Genomic DNA, 17,595 nt, shown 5'->3' on the forward strand with positions numbered 1-17,595 from the left:
GGTCCAGTCGGTTCCTCAGAAGAACATGGAGACACCTGGCATCTGCATTCAGTCTCAAGGAAAGCATGAGGAACACTTGAGAAGAAGCACGGTTGGAGTTCACAGCTGTTAGTTTGTGGTTTGGTCCGAATTGTGAAGCTTCTCATCGAGTTCAAGTCAAAGTGTTCAACAAACCCCTTATCTCCCCGCCAGCAGATCCCCCTCGGTCCACCCGCGGCGCCTGAAGGTCTCGGACGGGTTCTGGAGCCCGCGTGAGATGAAACACTTGAAAATGGTCACCGCCACGGCTCTGCTCCTCAGCGTGTTACTGGTCTTCAACATGAACGTGAGCCTGCGTCCCACCCCGACAATCCACAGCGTGTTCCAGAAGAGCCCGCCGCTCTGCTCCAACACCTCGGCGCCACCCGCAGGTCGGCGGCGGACGGCCTCCATGGTGGAGGTGTCCATTTCCGACGAGTTCAGGCGGTCCATCCCGCACACTTGGGCCTGCTGGAACCGTCTGCTGCTCTGGGCTCTGAAGAGCATGGACGAAGCCGGCGCCCCCTTCATTCCGAAGATCCCGCCCTGGTCGGACTGCGTGGAGATGTACCCTAATGTCCTGAAGAAGTTTATGTGGGACTACAGCATCTACCCCGTCATGATGCAGAACTTCCTGTACAGCATGTCCTGCCGTTTCGCCCCCATGCTGATCGACCAGCCCGCCAAGTGTCCCCGCGGCGGGCGCGAGAAGGCCAACCGCTCGCTGCTGTTCGCCATCAAGTCCACGCCGTCCAACTTCGCGCAGAGGCAGGCCATCCGGGACACGTGGGGCCGGGAGGAGGTGTACGGCGGCTGGTTGCAGGTGCGCACCGTCTTCCTCCTGGGGACGTCGGCCGACGACCCCGACATCGACCAGCTGCTGACCTTCGAGGCCGGACGCGACGCCGACATCCTGCAGTGGGACTTCCAGGAGTCGCTCCTCAACCTCACCATGAAAATGACGCTGTTCCTGCAGTGGGCGCTGGCCACCTGCCCGGACGTCGACTTCGTTTTCAGCGGCGACGACGACGTGTTCGTTAACACGCCGGTGCTGGTGAGCTTCCTGCGCTCCCTGGACCTTTCCCAGGCACCGTGGCTGTACATGGGGCACATTATAGAGAATGCCCGGCCCTACAGGGAGATGTGGAGCAAGTACTACATCCCCTGGAGCTTCTTCGACGGCGTCTATCCCACCTACGCCGGCGGCGGGGGATTCCTCATCTCCGGCAACCTGCTGGGACCCCTCTACACCATGACGTTCATCATCCCTCCGTTCCCCATCGACGATGTCTACATCGGGATATGCTGCAAAGCCCTGGGCGTCGTCCCGCGGCCCCACGCCGGCTTCCACACCTTCGACATCAAGGAGCAGGCCAACGAGAACCCGTGCATCTACAGGGGCCTGGTGCTGGTCCACCGGCGCTCGCCGCAGCAGTTGAAGAGGCTGTGGAGGCGCATCAACAGCATCCTGCTGAAGTGCTGAGCTCCACGCCGGCGCCGCTCCGGGTCCTCTGGGGACGAAGAGGTTTTGGAAAAAATCCTGAAAAAAGGATCCGGACGAGGACGAGAAGATCCATCGCACTTGTTGCAGCCGTGCTGAGGAGGCACGTCCAGAGGAGAAGGACGAAGGGGAAACAGCGGGATTGTAGAACCTCTGACACACACACACACACACACACACAGAGAAATCATCTCTGGGATCAAGATGGGATTTAACAGCTAACGCACAGGCTAACCTGTAGGTCCTCCTCGGGGAGGAAGGGCTTCTTCTCGGCCCCTGTCCTTCTTTGGAAAACACCCCCACCCCTCGGTGACCACGCAGGAGACGCCGACTCGGCCAGTTAAAGAACAAGAACACCGGAGGCCATCGAACGGTTCTGACTTTTATTCTCCACAGAAGGACAGAACCTGGGATCGGAGCTGGAGCTCCAGAGGTGGGACTGAGGAGGAGGAGGGTTAGTGGGAGGAAGGGAGGGGAGCAGCTGGGAATCATCGCTGGAAGACACAACAAAATAAAACTCTTTTTGAAGTTTTGTGGATTAACTATTTTCACATTCCCCCACCAAAGTGTGAAAGAAGGTTAGTGTTAAGGACAGTAAACCTTTTAGCTGAAGGCACCAAACCCAGAACCCCCCACCCCGCTACAAGGTGTATCAAAACTAGATCTCTTCCGCCCCGATACGAAACCTCACCGGGACCCTTCATGCAAACCGTGCACGGCCCCCGTCGGGGTTTATTTCTCGTACTGCTCCAACGGGTAGTGCTCCTTGTACTGCTGTATGTGCCTCCACAGGGAATCCTTCTGCTTGCTGAGGGCGGGGGTCATCTCCTCATACACGTCCGTGAAGAGCAGCTCCGGGCTGGGCTTCACCCGCCGCTCGGCGCCCTCGAACGCCTCCATCACCCTCCGGCGGGACTGCTTCCGCCAGCTCCGCTCGTCGTCCTCACTCCACCAGCCGCGGGCGTTCATGTAGTGGCGCAGCCTGGAGATGGGGTGGTCCTGCTTGTCCCAGTAGTTGACCTCGTCCACCGAGCGGTAGGCGGAGCTGTCGTCGCTGGTGCTGTGGTGGCCGATTCTGGGGAGGGATAGGAAACGTCTCCGCATGACCGACGTGCGAGGAGACACTCGTCTTTCCTGACCGAAGCCTGAAGGCGCCGCGTCCAGATTAAACCACGAGAAGAACCAGGGGAGGCTACATGCTAGCAGCCATGCTAACAGGTGGGTTATTTTAAAAATGACGGGCTCGGTTCTCTGCCATGGGTGACGGCAGAAAAGTGCTATCCCTGGTGGGAACGCAGAGAGAACCCAGCCGGGTTCAAGTCTACATAAAAATAGTTCCAACAGCGAGAACCTTGTTGTTCGGCTGAGACGTCTTACCAGGAAGTGAAGTATAAAAACTATCATCCCACTGGGCTCTGCCGCTCTCCCCTCCCCGACGTGGCCGCCGCTTGCGCTCGGACCTCCTATCAGATATCGGATTTGATCTCAACGCTGGAAAGTAGACGGTTCTTGACGGCCAAGTGCAAAGTAACAACAAGCCTGCAATCTTTCCCATCAGAACGGCCGGCCTGTGCGCCGCGGGAACGGACTCTTCTTTTTGTGCCCGTTCACGAAAGGCGACGCACACCCGGAACCGGCTCCACTGAACTTTAGGGCTCCAGACAGACACATAAATACGTGCACGTTGACTAACCTGTAGGTCATGGCCTCGATGAGGAAGGGCTGGTTCTCAGCCACAGCCCTGCGGCGGGCTTCCTTCGTGGCGTTGTACACGGCAAACACATCGTTGCCGTCGACTCGGATGGACAGCATCCCGTAACCGGGGCCTCGAGCCGCTGCGGAGAGCGGGACGGGACCGAGGGGTTACTCACGGCAGCGTGGCACGCTCCGACGTCGTGAACTACCGGACGAGGTGTCGGGGCGCTTACCGATGCCGTCCCCCCTGTACTGCTCGCTGGTGGGGGTGGAGATGGCGTAACCGTTGTTTCGGCAGAAGAAAATCAGCGGGCACTCGAGGGTGGCGGCGAAGTTGAAGCCGGCGTGGGCGTCGCCCTCGCTGGCTGCTCCCTCTCCAAAGTAGCAGATGACTGCACGGTCGATGTTTTCTCTCTTGATGGCGTAGGCGGCTCCTACCGCTGGAACAGACAAGAAGTAGAGTTTACGGCACCGGTTTCCCCCCGGAGGGTCGGGGAAGTGGCGTTCGCTTACCCTGCGGGATTTGCGTCGCCAGGGGAGATGAGATAGTCACAAAGTTGAGCTCCTTGGAGCCGTAGTGGACGGGCATCTGCCGGCCCTTGCCCAAGTCGTCGGCGTTAGCGTAGCATTGGGCCATGAACAGATCCAGAGGGAAGCCCCGGTACATCAGCACCCCTGCAGGGCCGGGGAGGAACAACATTTAACTTTAAATATGCACCCGGTCCCCCGTGATCTATTGGAGTTTCAGGGAGTAACCACGAGTTTCGAGTAACCACGGTGACACGATGTAAGGCGGTCATTTTTAGGAAGACCTTGACCCAGAGGACAAATAAAGGCTGAAACTACAAGTACTACGTCATGGACCTTTAAATGCTTTTAATCCTCACCCGCCTCCCTGTACTGGCCGAACACAAGGTCGTTGTCGTCGAGGGCAGCGGCGCTGCCGATGTGAGTCCCCTCCTCGCCGTAGTTGGTCATGTAGAAGGAGATCCGGCCCTGAAAGCGCAAACGCTCTCGTTTGGATGGACCGTCATTTTCAGTTGTCATAGGGTGATGTTCAACGTGAACTCACCTGTCTCTGGGACTCGTAAAGAATCCGATCCATGGTGTTCAAGAGCGTCATCTTCTGGTAGAAGTTCAGGACCGTTTCTTTGGAGAGCTGAGTGCGGAAGCAGGAGGGGTTTCACGGCGGGAACTGGCTCTCCGGTCGGTGGGAGCGAGAAGGCGGCGTCCGTACCTGGGGGTCCTGGGACGGGTCCAGGATCTTTCCCTGCCGGTCCATCACCCTGTACACCGGGATCCCGGAGATGACATTGGGCTGGATGAACTCGAGTTGATCCACGAACTCGGCTGACGCACCCGGGAACTGCGGCTTTTCCAGCGACGAGTCGAAGGGCTCTTGCTGGCGAACGGCCTGCGAGATCATTACACATTATCCTTCATGAACATCTGGAAGGCATCGGCGCAGAGAAGACGAGCTATCGCTAAACAAACGCTAAGAGATTTAAATGGCAATTAGCTGTAGAATTTGCATTAAGTTCACACACCAGAGTTCTCTTCCAGTGGTATCAGGACTTACTTTTGATCAGGACTTACTTTTCAGGACTTACTTTTGATTCAAAATGTTGCTCAAATACATTCTGACAAGGTTTCTGATGGAGCCAGTATCACACTAGAAATACTCTGAAAACATCCTGTAACCTCAGATGACCCCGACGGATTCATTCAGAGACACTGTGAAATTATTCATCATGTAATTATACATAAGCAGACAATACAAAACAGATTATTTGTAAAACGATTATGACTTTACTCCATCTGGCATTAGTTGCAACGGGAGCATGGTTACGTGATTGTAGCATGTTGGCTAACGCCCCCTTTACTGGACCAATCGGGAGCTAGCTAGCGATGCTAGCGGCTAACAACCTGGCGGTTCGACTGAAACACGTTGCGGGGGAGCGGTATTTTAAAGACAAATATCTAATATTTAATCCTCTCCTTTTGCTTTAATGCGTCCGAAAAAACAGGGGATAAAACGCTACATTCTCAATCAATGTTGGGTGCTAACACTAGCCGGCTCACGAGATATCGCGAGAAGTGGACGAGAAGAGAAATGAGCATATGTCGATTTTGAAAAAAACAAGAAAACATGATGATACGCGACTTTACAAATTATAAAACAAATTCAAAACCCATGTCCGTTAACTGATTTACATTTTGATGCGTTATCGTAAAACAACTTCTCAGTTCGAGAGGCACAGAGCCACGTAAAAAGCGACCTTCGGGGTTCGCGGAGAGGACGGAGCTCAGACTCACGGTGACCGAGAAGGCTCTGCGCTGCAGCGGCTTCCAGGCGGCCCTCTGCCGGGCAGCGTGGAAGCACAACCCGTACATCATCCTCGCAACGTTTCTGCTCGTCGCCGCCATCACGACAGGGTCCTCTGAATTTGCCTGGCCCCGCTAGATAGCCGAGAAACGGTAAACTCCTCTGCGGAAAGACGCCGGGTGCGCAAACCGGAGGGGAAACCAGAGGACTCCAACGTCAAGTTGGCTGAAATAACGGAAGTTGTTCCTCGTACCTTCAAAATAAAATCCCACAAACGCTGCCTCTTGCGACAGTTTTTCTTTTTTTTTTTGTTTCTGCTGTACCTGGAAGCAGTGACAAATTAATTTACCTGTGTAAATTAATCAATCTATTTATCTATACTTGAAATAGCACTAAAAGTTAAAATATGGTGGCACAGCATGCACCTCGCAGCAAGAAGGTCGGATTCCCACTAGAGGCCTTTCTGTGTGGGTTTTATGTTGGGTTCGCCCCACAGTCCAAGAACATGCACCAGGTTCATCGGACACCCTGAATTGTCCAAATGTGTGAATGAGAGGGTGATTGGCTGCATGTCTCTATGTTGCAAGTGGATGAGAGGGTGAAACATCCACCTGGGTGCTGTACTCAATTGTCCATTTAACTCAGTTGTCCTGATTTAACTGTCTGCATCCAATCTCGTGCAGAATCAAAGCTTCACTCAAGTTTCAAATGTCAATCTGCACTTTCTCCACTTGCACATTCCATGAACACAACTGTTTACATTTCAATTTGCACTTTTTCTTTCAAATTCCACACCCTGTTAAGACTGTTTACATGTCATTACAAGAATATCCTAATTGTTTATTGTTTTGTTTTTGATTTGCTTGCCATCTGGCTTCACTCTGGACGGTTAAAATAAGAACTTCACTGTACAGGGAAACACAATTTGAGGCTGTACATATGATAATAAACACTTTGAATTGGGAATGATTATATGGCACATATGTAGCCCCGAGACTGACAGTGACAGCTGGGAGAGACTCCAGCACTCCAGAGTGAAGGATATGCAGTGTGGAGAATGAATGAATGAGTTTAAATCCGCTGTCCCCACATCCAATCAGAAATTCGATAATAACAACTCTCAAACTTCGATTTAAATCAACAGCATCGTTATAAATGCCCCCTCCCCTTGCTACTTGACGATACATCATTTTAATCTTGTCATGTATAAACTATGTCTTGATCTCGGAATTTCTTTGATGCGTTTTTTGTTCTCGCACGCAGCATCCAGAAATATTAGCCTTTCTTTGCTGTATAACAGAAAAACAAAAACAAATACAAAACGGCGAAGGAAAACAATCCGGATCACTTCCGTAACTTTTTCTGGCTTGACGAATGAACTATCCTGAACAACCAGCTGTGTTTGTCGCCCTTTTGTGTCAAACATGTGTAGTACACAAGTCTGCGAATGGAACACGTTCATATTTTCATAAATGTTTCATGTTCTTTTCGTATTTATATTATGTTACATTTTATAAGTCACGCATTGGGACAAAATCGACCAGATCGACCGGTCTACTGGGAGAATCGCAGACGGGTGAAACCGGAATATTGAGCGGGATCACCACGGAGTCGCTTACAAAAAGTTTTAAACCCAAAACGAACGAGAAAAAAGCAAATCGATAATTATTCCTTATGAGGTTATGGTCAAATTGATAAACAAACTTCTTCTGGTCTGAGTGACATCGGCGGTGGGTTCCGGATGTCGTCATCATCGAGGGCCCGGGGAAAGAAAACACGTGACGTCATCAAACTGCGACGCCGGTTTCCTCCGCCTTAGCAACGTGATGGAGAACCGCGTCTCATCTGACGGCTGCCTGCGGGAGTTCGGGTGTGAGCAGAACTTACTGTCGCGGCCGGACGGCTCGGCGTCTTTCCTCCAAGGTAACGGAAATCGGCGGCCGGGCTGGAAGTCACCGGAAAGGCGACGAGCGAGGCTAAGTTTTAGCACATCATGCTACACGTTTGCTAGCCGGCCGGGCATAGCCGTGGTACACACCCGTAGACATGATATTATGTATGCTTAAGAATTTAAATATACCAGTTGGAAAGAATAAAAAGACCTCTGTATTCATTGTTATTTATTTCATCGTCGTTCAAAAAAGGTAGGTGCTATTTTTCCAACCCAACGCTACAAAATTTGAAATCTAAGCAACTGAGACGTTTAAAAATTTACTATCAATATGAATAAACAATTAAGTGTATATTTTTTTTCCATCTTTTTAATTAACTTAGATGATTTTACTAAGCCATGCAGTAAAGATGGAACTGCTTTAGTCATAATTCACTCAGAAAGGTAATTAAAACTTGTTTGCCGTTGCGAAACGATGAAGATGATGGTGGTGTTTCTTTGTGAAGGTGACACGAGTGTGATGGCTGGCGTGTACGGACCAGCGGAGGTCAAAGTCAGCAAGGAGATCTACGACCGGGCCACCCTGGAGGTGCTGATCCAGCCCAAAGTCGGTCTGCCAAGTAAGTTCCATACCACGGGGTGCATCTGAATGGGCCGCGTTCACGATATGATCCAACCTTTAAGCCGACACAGGTGCGTTGGTTGAGTAAACCCTGCCCCGTCTCTTCCAGGTGTCAGGGAGCGTCTGCAGGAGCAGTGTGTCCGAGAAACCTGCGAGGCGTCCCTGCTGTCGTCGCTCCATCCGCGCTCCTCGCTCACCCTGGTCCTGCAGGTGCTGCACAACGACGGCTCGGTATCCTTCAGAGAGCTCTTGGCCGCGCGCCGCTCGTGTTTCCACCGAGTGTCCCTTCCTTAGCGGGCCGTCCAGCTCCTGTCCTGCTTCCTGAACGCCGCCTGCATGGCCCTGATGGACGCTGGCCTGCCGATGAGCCGCCTCTTCTGCGGCGTGACCTGCGCCATCCACGCCGACGGGCACATCATCACAGACCCCACCGCGGCGCAGGAAGCCGTAAGCTCCGCCCCTCTGCCGCCCGAAAAAAAACACATGAAACAACAAAACGCGATCGATATTCTGATTGTGGGTGGAGCTTGTCGCCCCCGACAACCCGCAGACACCGGGCTCACCGCTCGACCCGTACTCGCATCTCCGCAGGAGAGTCGAGCTCTGATGACCTTCGCAGTCGACAGTAAAGACGGGCGCGTGATGACGTCATCGACCAAAGGCTCATTCACCGTTCACGAGGTTAGACAGTTTGACCGTGTGTGTGTGTGCGTGTGTGTGTGTGTATATCTATCAGAGGTGCAGTGCTGACATTTAAACTGTGTTTTGGCACTGCAGCTGCAGCAGTGTGTTGCCGTCAGCCAGAAGGCCTCAGAGAGGATCTTCCAGTTCTACAGAGACTGCGTCCGACGGCGATATTCCAAGAGTGTGTGACGAGACCGCGTCTTTTTTTTTGCTTAATGTTGTAATAAAATCCTTGTTTAGCATGTTGGGTTTTCTGGTAATCGCCGTTTCTTTCTCCTGGAGACTCGACGGCTCGAACCGGTCGGCGACGAAAAACCGAAATGTGGGGATTCGTGTCAAATGGGTGCATTTATTGGGGATTTGCTCAGCAGAATATTTACATGTGAAACAAGACCAGGGAACCTGGAATAAACCCGACGTCTTTCCTAGAAAACTGCGCCGCCTTCCACAACCTTTGACCTTCAGCCGGTGGGCCTCCAGGCTCGGGCTCGGGGTCAAGAGTCATCCCTCGCCGAACCCGGTTTCACACAAGTATCCGGCGCCTGTTCCTGTTTTATTTTGAAAGTCGGGTCCCGCCGTCTTCGCTTCCCGTCTGCGATTGAAAAGTTTTTCTCGTCTTTTTAAACGTCGCTGACATCAGACAGAAATAACCTGAAGAAGTTTGTGGATCAGGAGAGGGAGTTATTTTGAGAGGCGGCCATGACGCACGCCGGCGGGATCTCAAAAGGCTCATATTTTGAAAGGCGGCGCCACCACAAAGCGCCCTCAGATCCAGAATAAGATCACATCAGGCGGGATGAGTCCAAAAATAAGATCCGAGCGAAAGGGAGCGATCGCCGAAGACGGACGCTTCCAAAATGAAGCGTTTGGCGCAAACACGCCGGAACGTTCATCTGATCTTCAGCCCATGACGTCACTTCCTGCCGAGGGGCGTTCGGGTCCAGCGGGAAATCGGAGAATGCGGCCTTCGATAAGAGGAGATCATAAAAGGATCCCCTGAGTGAGATGTTTGGCACCAGAACCGCAGCCTTAACGTGCACACGTGTTATTTAATAGAAGAGCGGCCCTTAAAGGTGAATATGTAGTGGAGGGGGCGGAGCCTAGGGGGGGTGAAGCGAGGTGTAGCGTGTCCTAAAATCCGGAGAGCGAGCGGATGAGCGAGGTGGGGGTTTAACTCTGGACTCATCTGGTTATTAAAAAAAAACAAAAGTAAAGTTCGGGCTTCGCATCCTGGGATTTAGCGGCGTCCTCGCCGTGACCCCTTAAATCCTCCGCCGCCGGCATTCGCTGAACTCCTGGGATGCTCAGGTGAGGAGGGGGGGTTCAAAGTGTGTGTGTGTGTGTGTGTGTGTGTGATGGAGAAACCACCCTGCGGAGGTGGAGGAGGAGGAGGGGAGTCACCAAGTCCTGGTCCACCTGGAGGTGATGGTGACCAGGTGGATGGGCTAGTTCCAAGAGACAGTGAGAGTGTGTGTGTGTGTGTGTGTGTGTGAGTGTGTCATTGTGTTTTTTTTTTAAAAAACACAATGCAACGACACCTCTAAGGCGGTTTGCCAGACAGGTAGGAGATCAGAGCGGCGATGGCGCAGATGTAGGTGATGATGCCGAAGACGATGGAGAGCACGGAGAGCCACAGCGCCTGGCGGGACGCCGCCGTGGCGCCCTGGTAGTCGCCCTGCGCCGACGCCTTGTTGGTCTGGAGGAGGCCGAGGGGGCAAAGGTCATTAGCCATCGACCGCTAGCGCTCTGCGTGACCTCTGCGGTCCCGCCTTCGATCACACACTCACTTTATGGTCTATATCAGAGACACACCCGGCCTTAATGCCTCGCTCACACACACACACCACACACACACCACACGCTCGCTGACCGGCGTTTTAAGTAGCACTCAGCCATATTGGAAATCCATCACCCTGGAGACTCTGCCTACGACTTACGAGGGCCAACAATCCGACCAGCTCACCTCCACACTGCCAGTGTAATAAAAGTAACACCACTACTACCAGTAATAAAAACATAAATAAAAAAATATATAAAACTAATAACAGCAATGACAACTATACGGGAAATACATAATAATAATAAAAAGAACAATAAAAATAGTTGAACAAAAACAATAATAGCAATGATTATTAAATATATAATAATAATGAATAATCATATTAACAACAACAATGATATTAACTCCTAAATAATATCCCTCAGTAATGATAATTACAATAATAAGAATAATACAGAAATCAAACTAATAACAGTAATTACAGCAATACTGAAAACAAATTATTACAAAAATAAACAAATGAATTATATTAATACTGCATAATAATGACAATGATAATAATACCTCAGTAAAAATAATAATAATAATAATAATAAATAAATAAAACAAATAACAGCAATAACAGCATATCATAATAATGAAAACAAAAATATAAAGATATTGATAATAGCAAAGACAATTATAAATAAATCTAATAATAATGATCAATCATGAAAAATAAACAATATCAATATTAATAATGGTGGTAATATTTGTAAATAAATATTAATAATAATAACAATTATTATGTAAATAATTAGAATTAAACAATAATATAATAACAATGAAAATAACAATATACATATATGACAATAATGATATAATAAACAAATGTAATAAAAACAACAATAATAACATTATGTTGATTTAATATTACTATTAAGTCTATTAACTTTACCTGAGAGAAGACTAATACACTCATAATAAAAATACGTTTTAAATCGCTAATAACACACACACACACACACACACACACACACACACACACACACACACACACACACACACACACATACACACATACACACATACATACATTATAGGTCCTGTGGACAGCATGCAGCCTGTGATGTTCCTGCTGTGTGTGTGTGTGTGTGTGTGTGTGTGTGTGTGTGTTTGTGTACCTTCTGTGAGAGGTAGAAGGCGGCGATGCCCAGGGGCCAGAAGCAGCAGAGCATGGAGAAGAAGGCCAGACCCAGGTAGTCCTGCGGGATCATCAGGGGGAAGTTGCTCTCGCTGTCGGTGTCGCTGAAGTCCTCGATGGACGAGTCCTGCAGGAGCCAGGAACGCCAGAGGAACCCGTCAACAACTCTCCTCCATCAATGGAGCTGGAACTCCAACATTCATTTGGGTTCCAGCAGGAGCTCTGGCTCCACACCATCACAAATACCATTGTTTAATAACAATCGCTACTACTTAGTAGTACCAGTGTAGTAACAGGTATTAGTACTTAGTATCAGTGTAGTAATAAGTATTGTTTTGCAGTACCAGTGTGATAAGTTACCATCTGGCTCACATGATGAGATTTAAAAGTGCAGCCTTCCTCTGCTGCCTTCACTGCCTCCGGGAAAATCTAAGCCGGACAGGAGTAAAAAAAGAAATGCATATTGCACAAAAAAAAAGGAAATATAGGAGTTTACAGTTTATGTAATCGGACCTGAAGGTCGCTCAGTCGCTTCTAAACACAAACAGACTTCCTGACACACACACTCACACACACACACACACACACACACACACTGTAAGCCAATGTGACTGAATGGGGTCAGTCTTGGTGCACCACAACCCGTCCACTAGGGGGCGCTGTTGTCCCCTTTTCTTCATGGGAGGAGAGCCTCAGGAGGAACCTCCATCTGGTCAGGGTTCCTCCTGGACCACCTCAGCTGGGGAGAAGGAGGAGGTGGAAGAGGAGGAGGAGGAGAAGAAGGAGGGGAAGGAGGAGGAGGAGAAGAAGGACCTGGACTAGAAGTTCCTCGGGGTCAGAGGTGGATTAAGAGGAGGTTCTGAGCAGGACGCTGACCTCCAGACCTCAGCCTGGAGAACAACCAGAAGATGGATGGATGGATGGAGGGAAGGATGGAAGGATGGATGGATGGATGGATGGATGGATGGATGGATGGATGGATGGATGGATGGAAAGAAGGAAGGGAGGAAGAATGAATGGATGGAAGAATGAATGGATAGGAGGATGGATGACTGGAATGGATGAATGGACCTCCACCTCCAGCCATCACTCCATCTTCACCTCCTGCACTGACATCTGCCAGATGTTCCCTGGAGCAGCAGGAACCTCAGCAGGTGTCTCGGTGCAGTTCAACCACGACAGCGTGAAGATGGGAGAAGAAGATGTCTTACGTCGGAGTCGGGCAGCAGGTCGTCCTCGTCCTCCATGCTGTAGGCCACGCTGTGGTAGTCCTGCGCCTCGGCCAGCAGCTTCCTCTCCAGCGTGGACCCGGGCCGGATGTCCATGAAGGTGGTCTCCAGGTAGTCCTTGCCGAGCAGGGACTCGGCGTGTCCCCAGATGGGTCCGGCCGGGTAGAAGGACTCCAGGGTCCGCGGCAGGGAGCAGGGATCCAGAAGCTGCTGGTGCCGGAGCTCCGGAGAGTGTCCGCAGAAGCTCCTCCAGGCCAGCGGCGGGTACGCCCGGTCCTCCTCGCACTTCACGAGGATGCCCTTGAAGACCCCTGCGGGGGCCGGTCCGGATCCGGGTCCGGGTCCTGGTCTGGGTCCGGGTGCCGGGCCGGGTCTCTTGTGAGGGCTTTCTTCCAGGAGAGGGTGCTCCAGCTCATCCCGATGCTCCATCCCTACCCTCTGAAGATGGAGGCGCACCAGGCCACCACTCCAACGGGCCGATGGATTCTACCAGACCAGAAGGTGTCAGGTTCTCCCCAGGTTCAGGTCCTCCAGTCTCCGGGTGGAGGTACCCCTCTTTGTCGCCCCCTTGTAGGCTCAAGATCTGGAGTTCCGGGTTCTTCTCCCCTCATGCGTCAGACGCCATCAGCTTTGGACCTCCTCGAGGAGAACATGCCGGTCGCTCCTCCTCCTTGGAGGTGTCTGGAGGAGGTTTGCGGTCTTCTGCGATGAAGCTCCAAGAGTTCACCGGTTCTGCTGCGTCAGACCTTCACCCGAGTCCAGGATGGAGATGACGGTGATGTTCCCCTCGGCGAGGAACCTCCAGGAGGAGGGGCTTCACCCAAGACGGATAGACGACGGTGCCTTCACCGCCTGTCCGAGACAGGAGCTCCACCGGGACGTGAACTTTTAATGTCCACCATCAGATGGTTGAATCCGGGACAAACCAAAGCAAGGAGGGGAGGGGGGGAGTTGGGGGCGGGGCCTGCGGGGACGGAGAACATGTTAGCTTTCAGACGTTAGCAACCAGGAAGAGTCCATCCATCCATCCATCCATCCAAGCATTAGCTGTCTTTCCATCTCCTTTCTTGCCTTCCTTCCTTCTTCAATCACCCATCAGTCCATCCTTCCATCCTTCCATCCATTCAATCTTCCTGGCTTCCATCATGCACTCTTTCTTCTACCTTCCCTCCTTTCTTTCTTTCCACCCATCCATGGATCCATTGATCCTTTCTTCCATCCATTCTTACATCGTCAAATATCATCCATCCATCCCCCCTTCTTTCTTCTGCCCATCCATCCATGCATCCCTCCATCCTAATTCCTCATGGAGAAGCTCCAGAGACCCGAGAAGGTTGTGGACCTCCAGGGTCCTGCTCTTCTCACGGTGACCTTTGACCCGACAAAAAGGCGTCCTTGATGACATCACCGCCCTGCTGCTGTGTTCAGGGGGAGTAGGATTTTTGTATTTGTCTTGCAAATTACTTTTGGCGGAGCAGCGTTTTAAGTAGATTGAAGTGTGTGTGTGTGTGTGTGTGTGTTGTGTAGCTCGACTGCTGGCTCAGCATCACATCTACTCCAGATTCGCTGATAGCATCGGACGCCGGGGACGTTGGAGGCTCCGAGCCTCGGTTTGAAGAGTCCCCGAACGCAACGGTGAAAAAAAAGAAAAAAAAGTCGTCTTCTGCCTTTTTCTATGTGTACAAATCAAAACTGAATATATATTTTTACATAACACACACACTAGAACACGTGTGTGTGTGTGTTCTGGCCCCGGCTTGTGAGAAAGATTCGATGAGAAATCCTGAAAAACAAACCGACGCCGTGATATTTCGCCGTCTCCCCTCCTGAACGCCTCGCTGCCTCCATATCAGTTCACTGGCTTGTGTTCCCACGCTTGGACGCACAATCCGGGAACAAAACACAAAACAGGGGTGCATTCGGGGCCGCGCACCCCCAAAACCCACCCCCCCCGCCCCGCTGCACGTCCTCCATAAAATCACTCCCGTCAGCTGTATTATTACCCCTCTGGGTTCGCAGCGATAATAAAACATCCAGTCAGGTTGGAGGGCGGTTTGCAAGGACGCCGCCGCAAATCACTTAGAAGAGCTTCTCCTCCGCCGACCGCCTCGACCTCCAACCCGGAAACTTCTGCGCAGGAACTTGGTCCCCTTATGATCGCCGGAGGGTTTTTTTTTTTTTTTTTTTTTTCTTAAATTGAGCTCAGAAGGGCTTTAGCTTCCCCCTCTGCTCTCCCTCCCCGCCGCCCAAAATGTAGATTTAAGAGCAAACTGCGGGATTTTCTAGAAGACTAGTCCGCAGAGGATTACTAGCAATCCAGGGTGAACGTCTCCGAACGGTGAACGAGAGGGTGAACGTTTGTTTATATCCATACGTGGCTTTAAGATTGCTTGGTCCAGGAAAAACGAATGAACGAAAGAAAGAGTAAAAATATCAGGGCTTTCGACATGATCCCCTTTCAGATACTGTGTAATGAGGAGTCTTAATAACACACTCTCGCTCGCAACCCCCACACACACACACACGCACGTCTGTGCACCGAGCTGCCGGTAATTGCCGTGATGTTTTAGTCGATGCACATCTGGAAGCGGCAGGTGCTTCCAGTGAGAAGAAGAGGAGGAGGAGGAACCCACGGGTTCTCATAAAAGGCCAGGTGGATGTGGGTTCTGAGAAGAAGCAGGAGAACCTGAAAAACCCAAGTGGTCCTTGAACGCACCGCCTTGTGACGTCCAGAACGGGAGTGAAAGCGAGGAACGGCGTGCACGACGGGGCTCGCGTCCCGGAGAAAAAAACGGCAGGTTTCCATGGTAACCCACGACCGTGCCCTTCGTGTGAACATGATGGGATGCCCCCACGTGACGCCGTGCACAACGTGCATATTCCGGGGAATTACTCTGGAATAACACATGAGCAGTGTCACGCTGAGCGCTGTGTTGATTTGAATCCGCCCGGAGCACAACGTGTGTGTGTGTGTGTGTGACGGCGTGAGCTCATTAATCAGCCCGTGGTGTGTCTCGCTCTAATGGACACACACATATACACACACATGCACGCACATGTAATTGCATGATTGCCTCCAGCAGTCAGAAGACATTGCATTAGCTAACTGAACACACACACACACACACACACACACATACACACTCATGCGTGCACACACACACACACACATTCATTCAGGGAGAACAAAAACAGGCTGTGCAAAAAAATACATGAAAAATACCACAATGAAAGTACTTTATAATACATTATAATACATACAACATCCTGCAGGTTCCCCCACAGCAAGAAGAAAATAAGGCACACACACACACACACACACAAACACACACGCACGCACACGCACACGCACACGCACACACACAAACACACACATCTTGCACAGCTGGTGCTGACATGGAGTGAAGGAAGTCACCTGTGTGTTTTGAGCGACTGCAGCATCTCTGCAGTGTGTGTGTGTGTGTTTGTCGCGCACATTTTGCTGCGTGGTGTGTGTTTGTGTTTGTGTGTGCCCTCGAGCATGGTGCACAATGCTGTGCGGGCAACTTCACACACACACACACACACACACACACACACACACACACACACACACACACACACACACACACACCTCCGTGTTGTTTGTCCAACCCCCCCAACTGTGTGTATATGTGTTTTGCTGCGGCTGTATATTTTCGGCTCAGTGTGTTTCGCAGTCTATTTTTCAGTGTGTGTGTGTGTGTGTGTGTGTGTGTGTGTGTGTGTGTGTGTGTGTGTGTGTGTGTACTTGCTACAGCCATGTTCAGAAGAACCAGGAGGAATGAAGGTCTGAGGTAATCCATGGAGAACATACTCCTGCTGAAGCTGCAGAGCCAATCACGGCCGTCCCTGGGGCGAGGGGCGGGGCTTAACCCGGACGGTAAGCTGTCAATCATACAGACGTCCAATCAAGACTCTCACCTGTGGACCATTTGGAGTCTGTGGGAGGAAGATGGAGAACATGGAGAGAAGCTCCTGGTTCTGAGGAACCCAGTGACTGCTGCTCCACAAGAACCTGAAGGAACAACCTCACCTGTGTCTGGTTCTCCTGGTTCTCCTGGTTCTCCTGGTTCTCCTTGCTCCTCAACCTTCTCTGGTTCTTCTGGTTCTCCTTGCTCCTCAACCTTCTCTGGTTCTTCTGGTTCTCCTGGTTCTCCTTGCTCCTCAACCTTCTCTGGTTCTCCTGGTTCTCCTTGCTCCTCAACCTTCTCTGGTTCTCCTTGCTCCTCAACCTTCTCTGGTTCTCCTTGCTCCTAGATCGTCTTCTGGTTCCTCTGGCTCTGGTCCTTCCTCTAACTCCTCCGGATCCTCAACCTTCTCTGGTTCTTCTGGTTCCTCTGGTTCTTCTTGGTCCTCTGAGGACCCTCTGGTGAAGTGCGTGCTGAATCCCTCAGAAGGACTCCCTTAATCCCCTCCGACGGAAACGCAGCCGAGCGACTCACGGCGTGTGAGGAGGAACCTTCCAGAAGGTTCCACGGAGGAAGCGCCTGCTTCTGGGCCACTCGTGAGGGTTTTCTACAGTTGCCGTGGTAACGGGAGACCCCACCATTGAAAGCCGCGTTCCACCCGTGACGGCGGCGCCAAGTCTCGAAAACATGTGGGAGGGCTAATGCACTGCTGCCGAGTGTGTGTGTGTGTGTGTGTG

General features: G+C 51.3%; 4 protein-coding genes across 4 annotated transcripts in view; 2 read left to right on the top strand and 2 right to left on the bottom strand.

The window, feature by feature from the left end:
- The first annotated feature begins 271 nt into the window (after positions 1–271).
- On the top strand, positions 272–1,669 carry b3gnt2l (UDP-GlcNAc:betaGal beta-1,3-N-acetylglucosaminyltransferase 2, like). The gene has a single exon (XM_086164946.1). The coding sequence runs from the start codon at positions 272–274 to the stop codon at positions 1,499–1,501; it is 1,230 nt and encodes a 409-aa protein (XP_086021072.1). The 3' UTR covers positions 1,502–1,669.
- Positions 1,670–1,888: 219 nt separating this feature from the next.
- On the bottom strand, positions 1,889–5,765 carry bckdha (branched chain keto acid dehydrogenase E1 subunit alpha). Its single transcript, XM_086165117.1, has 8 exons — positions 5,531–5,765; positions 4,452–4,628; positions 4,287–4,373; positions 4,102–4,210; positions 3,728–3,889; positions 3,448–3,654; positions 3,213–3,354; positions 1,889–2,594 (listed from the first exon to the last, which is right to left on the bottom strand). The coding sequence occupies exons 1-8, from the start codon at positions 5,639–5,641 to the stop codon at positions 2,252–2,254; spliced, it is 1,338 nt and encodes a 445-aa protein (XP_086021243.1). The 5' UTR covers positions 5,642–5,765; the 3' UTR covers positions 1,889–2,251.
- A 1,551-nt stretch (positions 5,766–7,316) lies between these two features.
- On the top strand, positions 7,317–8,987 carry exosc5 (exosome component 5). Its single transcript, XM_086165121.1, has 6 exons — positions 7,317–7,463; positions 7,938–8,051; positions 8,163–8,284; positions 8,360–8,500; positions 8,645–8,734; positions 8,831–8,987. Exons 1-6 carry the CDS (start codon positions 7,367–7,369, stop codon positions 8,924–8,926), a joined length of 660 nt encoding a protein of 219 aa, XP_086021247.1. The 5' UTR covers positions 7,317–7,366; the 3' UTR covers positions 8,927–8,987.
- A 79-nt stretch (positions 8,988–9,066) lies between these two features.
- tmem91 (transmembrane protein 91) overlaps positions 9,067–17,595 on the bottom strand; it is a 10,114-nt gene continuing 1,585 nt past the window's right edge. The window contains exons 2-4 of the mRNA XM_086165120.1: positions 12,912–13,893; positions 11,681–11,827; positions 9,067–10,433 (exon numbers count right to left, since the gene is read on the bottom strand). Coding sequence (XP_086021246.1) covers positions 10,278–10,433; positions 11,681–11,827; positions 12,912–13,358 — 750 coding nt within the window. The 5' untranslated portion in view covers positions 13,359–13,893 and the 3' untranslated portion in view covers positions 9,067–10,277. The remainder of the gene's footprint in view (positions 10,434–11,680; positions 11,828–12,911; positions 13,894–17,595) is intronic.

This window comes from Fistularia commersonii, chromosome 18 (genome assembly GCF_037954325.1).
Source record: "Fistularia commersonii isolate RoL2024-O1a breed Wild chromosome 18, RoL_Fcom_v1.0, whole genome shotgun sequence".
Taxonomy (NCBI): domain Eukaryota; kingdom Metazoa; phylum Chordata; class Actinopteri; order Syngnathiformes; family Fistulariidae; genus Fistularia; species Fistularia commersonii.

Excerpts from the sequence above, each read along its gene's own strand:
- b3gnt2l (XM_086164946.1), top strand. The coding sequence starts at position 272 with ATGGTCACCGCCACGGCTCTGCTCCTCAGCGTGTTACTGGTCTTCAAC.
- bckdha (XM_086165117.1), bottom strand. The coding sequence starts at position 5,641 with ATGGCGGCGACGAGCAGAAACGTTGCGAGGATGATGTACGGGTTGTGC. Across the intron at positions 4,211-4,286 it reads TTTACGAGTCCCAGAGACAG|GGCCGGATCTCCTTCTACAT; the intron begins GTGAGTTCACGT and ends TTGCGCTTTCAG. Across the intron at positions 2,595-3,212 it reads ATCGAGGCCATGACCTACAG|AATCGGCCACCACAGCACCA; the intron begins GTTAGTCAACGT and ends ATCCCTCCCCAG.
- exosc5 (XM_086165121.1), top strand. The coding sequence starts at position 7,367 with ATGGAGAACCGCGTCTCATCTGACGGCTGCCTGCGGGAGTTCGGGTGT. Across the intron at positions 7,464-7,937 it reads CTCGGCGTCTTTCCTCCAAG|GTGACACGAGTGTGATGGCT; the intron begins GTAACGGAAATC and ends TTCTTTGTGAAG. Across the intron at positions 8,052-8,162 it reads GCCCAAAGTCGGTCTGCCAA|GTGTCAGGGAGCGTCTGCAG; the intron begins GTAAGTTCCATA and ends CGTCTCTTCCAG.